This window comes from Haliaeetus leucocephalus, unplaced genomic scaffold (genome assembly GCF_000737465.1).
Source record: "Haliaeetus leucocephalus isolate CR32 unplaced genomic scaffold, Haliaeetus_leucocephalus-4.0 Scaffold656, whole genome shotgun sequence".
Taxonomy (NCBI): Eukaryota; Metazoa; Chordata; class Aves; order Accipitriformes; family Accipitridae; genus Haliaeetus; species Haliaeetus leucocephalus.
Genome location: NW_010973092.1, coordinates 10,141,757 through 10,147,105, shown reverse-complemented (window position 1 = coordinate 10,147,105; position 5,349 = coordinate 10,141,757). Strand labels below are relative to the sequence as shown.

At 58.8% G+C, this 5,349-nt stretch overlaps 2 protein-coding genes across 3 annotated transcripts in view; one reads left to right on the top strand and one right to left on the bottom strand.

The window, feature by feature from the left end:
* Positions 1 to 6: 6 nt before the first annotated feature.
* Positions 7 to 2,729, top strand: NOP16 (NOP16 nucleolar protein). Of its 2 annotated transcripts, none has more exons than XM_010579016.1 (5): positions 7 to 139; positions 317 to 428; positions 1,153 to 1,222; positions 1,997 to 2,103; positions 2,376 to 2,729. In XM_010579016.1, the coding sequence occupies exons 1-5, from the start codon at positions 33 to 35 to the stop codon at positions 2,517 to 2,519; spliced, it is 540 nt and encodes a 179-aa protein (XP_010577318.1). In that variant the 5' UTR covers positions 7 to 32; the 3' UTR covers positions 2,520 to 2,729. The 2 variants fall into 2 exon arrangements, with proteins under 2 accessions (XP_010577318.1, XP_010577317.1); XM_010579015.1 differs by having other exon boundaries at positions 317 to 431.
* A 475-nt stretch (positions 2,730 to 3,204) lies between these two features.
* Positions 3,205 to 5,349, bottom strand: part of ARL10 (ADP-ribosylation factor-like 10) — a 2,846-nt gene continuing 701 nt past the window's right edge. Inside the window, exons 2-4 of the mRNA XM_010579014.1 lie at positions 5,062 to 5,224; positions 4,690 to 4,865; positions 3,205 to 4,235 (exon numbers count right to left, since the gene is read on the bottom strand). Coding sequence (XP_010577316.1) covers positions 4,059 to 4,235; positions 4,690 to 4,865; positions 5,062 to 5,224 — 516 coding nt within the window. The 3' untranslated portion in view covers positions 3,205 to 4,058. The remainder of the gene's footprint in view (positions 4,236 to 4,689; positions 4,866 to 5,061; positions 5,225 to 5,349) is intronic.

The following is a 5,349-nucleotide window of genomic DNA, read 5'->3' as shown; positions in this document are numbered from 1 at the left end:
GGCGGGGGCGGCGGCAGCAGCGTGGGGCCGCCATGCCGAAGGCGAAGGGGAAGAATCGACGGCAGAAGTACTCCTACAACCTCAACCGCAAGCGGCTCTACCGCAGCGCCCGCCGCCGCGCCGCCCCGCGTATCGCCTGGTGAGGGCAGCGGAGGTGGGCCCACGGGGAGGAGGGGGGCGGCGCGGGTCCGTGCGTGGGCCGTGTGGGAGCGGGTGCCCCGGGGGACCTGCCACACGTCTCGGTGGGTGCTTGGGGGACGCTTGTCTGTCGGGAGGGTGAGCGCAGCCCGTGATGCCGGTGCCTGTCTCCACGCAGCTCTCATATCCGCCATGCCTGGGACCCGACCAAATCGGTGGCGCAGAACCTGGCCGAGATGGGCCTGGCCGAGGATCCCAACAAGGCCGTCCCCATCCCCAAGAAGAAGCTGCTGGTAAGTGCGGCCGTGTCTCCGCCGGGGAAGGGCAGGGGGCTCGGCTGGGGCTGCTCCTTTGCGGGCGGTGGAAGGTCAGGCCTCCCCCAGAATACGCAGCCGGGTTGGGGAAGGCAGCGTGGAGAGCAGCCTGCCTTGGAGCGCGGATCAGGTGGCTCTGGATCAGTCTCTGTAGGTGGATGGGTTTCTTATCTTTATTAATATGCTTTTCTTTCCAAGATCTTGGTGTGGGAATGAGCTATGGTGTCACAGGGAAATAATGGGCTTTGGGACAAATATAAATGATGTCAGTCAATCTCCTGGGACTTGCCAGAGAGAGGTGGGGTTGGGAACACTGCAGCAGAGTTGCTGCTAATAACAGAGAAAGCCTCTTTTGTGTACAGCAGCGCCAGCCTGCCCTGCCTGCATCGGCCTGCCTGCATCGGTGGGCAATGCTTCTAGGTGAAAGGTAGCCCCATGAAATGTCACACTCATAAGAAAAAAAAAAACCAGGAGTGACCTTGTTTGCCACTTGTCTCCATTCACACACTATTGCTTGGGCAACAGGCTTGCCCACGAGCTAGCTTAATGGTGCAAATAAGGCTCTGCTTAAGCCAGCTGAGATTTCCTGGTCCTTGCAGCCATTATGTAAACAGTTTGGAGTTTTGGGAGCAATGTATGGGCACACAGCTCTCTTCCAAATGGGCTTTTCTTGAGTTGCCTTCTCTCTCATTTAACACAGGGCATGGAAGTGGAAAGCAGTGGATGGGAGCAAGGAAAGAAGATAGTGCGAAAGCCCTATGTGGTGAACGGTCAGTGCCGCTTCTGTTGTCCCCAGGGAGCACTTCACCACCTCCAGCCTTGGCAGGTTTCCTGCTGAACCACACTGCTGCTGTTGCATTTGGGGTTCTCCCAAGGCTCTGTGGGTTATTTTGTGTCATCTTTGTGCTGCCAGGCTGTCGTTAGTTGCTGTGCTGTGCTGGGGCAGGGAAGGCTGTTAATTCTTGTCCAGGCTTGTGGAGGAGTACTCCCCTGGCAGCAGTCAGCTGGGGGTTCTCGGCCAGGCCGGAGCTGAGCCGGGAGCCAGGACCGCAGCTCTGCCGTTCCTGTGTGTTCTCTGTCTCATGAATTTCCTTTTCCCTCCTGTGCTGCCTTTTTTGCAGTATGTCTATCTGCAGCCCCGAGAGGGCTCTTGTCACTCTGAAACTGCTGGTGTGTGGCACCAGGGTGAGGAGACACTGCGGCTGCAGTACCTTGCATGTTTTAGTTGTGGGCTGGGCAGCTCTGAACAGTCATAATCTGCAGCCTGGGCAGAATGGCTCCACTCCTCATGGTGTGAGCTGGAAAGGAGCTGCAGCGCAGGCCTGGATGCCTGCAGCCTATGCGGAGGGCTGTTGTCTTGTTTGTTTTCCTGCACAATCATGCCTGGGAAGCAGCCCTGTGTGTGTGAGCAGCCAAGCTGTGCTGCAGGAGCTGTGCTCTTTACTGCAGTACTGGCAGGGCTTGACCTTGGGAAGAGACTGGGGACCGCTGAGGTGCTGCTTGCTTCCCTCCCCTGCTTCATGGTGTCTCTGTCCTCTGCCTAGAGATGGAATATGAGGCCAGTCTCCCTGAGAAGAAGTCAAACACGCTGTCACGAGACCTCATTGACTATGTGCGGTACATGATACAGAACCACGGGGAGAACTACAAGGTAACTACTGGCTGTCCCAGAGCGAGGAGCACCTGGAGCGATTCACTCCTGGATCTTCTGTAGGATGGGAATTGCTAATCCTCTCTGTCCTGGCTCCTGTTTCGCAGTCAGCTGATTGTTAAGGGAAAGCAGCACTTTGAACCTTGGCCAGATCCCTGTCTGACTCAGGCAGTGATCACGGCCAGCCTGGATAGGCCTTTGGAGTGTGGCTGGGCTGGTTTGGTATTTGCTCTTGGGGCCACTCCTCTGATTTAACCTCTCCTTTGCCACAGGAAATGGCTCGAGATGAGAAGAACTACTACCAGGATACTCCCAAGCAGATTAAGAGAAAGATCAATGTGTACAAGAATTTCTATCCTGAGGAGTACAAGGATTTCATTGCATCACTCAAGCAGGAAAAGATGGATGTGCAGTGACTGCCCTTTTTTCTCAGGTCTGCCTGCAAGTGCAGGCTTGACATGACCATTTTTTGAACCGGGCGGGGACTGACAGACAGGTGACAGTCACTCACGGGCTCAGTGCCTGCACGTTCAGCTATGCAAAGCCTCTGGCAATGGAGGAAGGACCTTCATTAGACAGAGGGAGTTATAAGCAGGCATGAAAGACTTTTGGCCATGGCTTGTGGCGTTGGGACTGGATGTGCTGTGCTGCTCGTTTCTGTGTGGCAGCCAGCACTTCTTTTGCCTTGTTAAAATAAATCACTCTTACAAGCTGGTGTGAATGTCTTGCTCACGAGCTCTCGCTTGGCGCAGTCCCATGTTGGAGAGATCCCGGTGTCAACCCATGGGACGTGGGCATTGGGTGCATGTTACCTTCTGCAGCAACGGGGCTGGGGGCCTGTGGGGTGCAGGCAGTGCTTGGGCCTTTGCTGATTTCCCTGTTGGCAGCAGAGGTTGGGGGTGGGGCCATGTGCTGCTTCCTTCCCCCACGAGTGACCTTCCTGCCTGCAGCTTGGGAGACCGGGCTGGGGGTCCCTTCCCTGCCAAGAAGCTGGAGGGCAGCACAGAGTGATCAGCCTCTTTTATTGACAAAAGGAAGGAGCGACTGTACAAAGGTTTTGCAGTGGAGACCAGCCAGCACGTACTCCCTTTCCCTGATGTGCTCCCCAGCTTCCATGATCGGTTTTCCAGGACCCAGTGCCCCGTGGCCTGACCCAGCAGCCCCCTGCCTGTAGGCAGGGCTTTCTGTGGTCCCCAAGCCTGGCTCCTTCCGCTTCTCCCTGGGACAGCTGAGAGGGAGGGAGACCAGATGGGGGGGCAAATGCCTGGTGAGCACAGGTCCTACCAAACAGCCCATCTTTATCCCTGTTCAGGGTGGAGAGGCAGTGCAGGGCTGCCCAGTACCTGCTTTTATCTCTCTTAAACAGGGCTTTAAATACAGAGTTGGGGAACTTGAGAGCTGCGCTCAGCCCCAGTGAGGGACAGCCTGAGCTCGTTATTCCTACTGGTGTGTGTCGTATGGGCAGGGCTGTGGTGCAGGGCTGCGCCAGCAGTAACTCCTTGTGTTTTTCAGGAAGGAGAGCCCATCTCCTGGGATGACTTGTCCATGCAGGTGGGTAAGAGGGCTACCTCACTTGTTTGGCTGCATTCATTTAATATCCTGCAGGGCTGCCATGAAGGTGTGAGGCCCTGCCCTGTGCTGCATGTTTCCGCTCACCAGGAGGTAAGAGCTGTGCTTGTGCCTCCATCCCAAGGGAGATTTCATCCCTGAACTGGGGGAGGTGGCTGCTCTCTCCACACGGCAGGGAGGAGAGCCTGCTGCTTGTGTTCCCTGAGGGCAGCTGTGCCACAGCTCAACCCCAAACATTGTGGGGTGCAGCAAACACCCCAGGACTGTCAGCCTGCTACCAGCGAGTCAGCTCCAGCAGCACCCACCCAGCTGCCTTCATCTTCATGCCACAGACCTCAAAGAAGAACTGCGCCGGGGGTGGGAGCCTGTCCGCTCCCCCCACGGGCTCAGGGCTGGGAGAGCAGGGTGACCAGCAGGTTCTTCACATGGAGGACACTGGTGGCGGTGCTCAGGCTGGCCCAGGTCGCGCTGGTGGGCAGGAGGAAGAGCTCCCGTTGCCTGCTGAGCATGTGCAGGGCCAGCTCCTCCCGCAGCTCTGCTGTGCTCAGGGCATCACTCTTGTCCTGCGAGGGAGAGAGGTGGCTGCTCAGGAAGGGAGCAGTGCCGGCAGCCACGCTGCTGGCTGGCAGGAGCCTTGCCCTGCCTGTGTGGTCCTGGCAGGGATGGTGCGCAGGCAGGGCTGCCTCGCTCTTGCATTGGAGTCGCTTTGGCGCAAGCTAACAGGAAGCAGCACCAGGCATGCGCTTGGTTGCCTGCCTGGGGAATGTATTTCCCCTTGGGGATTTTGCAGGCTGCTGCCTGGGTGCTCTCCCGAAACTCTTTAGCCAGGGCGCTGGTAACAGTAGCTGCGCCTCCTGATGAAGACTGGAGGAGACAGGCCCTGAGAAATCAGATTTTGCAAGAGTGGGTGGATTTTGGGTATCAGAATTTCTGCTCGGGGCCCTGGGGAGGGACAGTTTTGCTGCAAACAGTCCCAGAGGTAGCTGGGACAGACAGACACGTGGATGTACAACCCACCTGCTTGTTAGCCAGCACGACCAGAGGCAGCTGGGGCTCCGCGGCTAGCAGCGTGTGCAGCTCCTGGCGTGCTGTCAGCAAGCGTGACCTGTCCACTGAGTCCACCACAAACACCAGCACGTGGGCCTGGCTCAGGTAGTGGGGCCAGTACGCTCGCAGGTTCTGGCTGCCTCCCACTGCGGGAGATGGGCAGGATCAGGCACCGGCACGGGGGTGAGCAGGGCTGCCGCCTCACCGCAGCACCCCAGGGGACCGGACCTCCCGCCGCTCGGGATGCTCTGAAGCCCCAGCCCGGTGCCGGCAGGTGGGGGGTACCCTCTGAGCCATGCAGGCTCAGCCCTGGGGGACACATTGGGGCCAGGCCACCCTTACCCTCCAGCAGGTCCATCTCCAGCCCCTCGACAGAGAGCTGGGCAGAGTTGAAGCCGTGGGTGGGTGCGATGTGATCCCTGGCCGTCTGGCTACAGATGTAGTGCAGGACGCTGCTCTTCCCTGCCCCGTCCAGCCCCAGCACCAGCACCTGCCGCCAGTCCAGCTGTGGGGGCACAGGGGGGTGTGGGGTGGGTGGGGGCTGATCCCAGGACCCGCAGCCCCGTGCTTGGGCAGCTGGTTGAGGGATGAGCCCAGAGCAAGGGGTCCTGCCAGCCCCCCCCCCCCCCA

Coding starts and splice junctions, on each gene's coding strand:
- NOP16 (XM_010579015.1), top strand. CDS start 33: ATGCCGAAGGCGAAGGGGAAGAATCGACGGCAGAAGTACTCCTACAAC. Junction 432..1,152: donor TCCCCAAGAAGAAGCTGCTG/GTAAGTGCGGCC, acceptor CATTTAACACAG/GGCATGGAAGTGGAAAGCAG. Junction 2,104..2,375: donor ACCACGGGGAGAACTACAAG/GTAACTACTGGC, acceptor CCTTTGCCACAG/GAAATGGCTCGAGATGAGAA.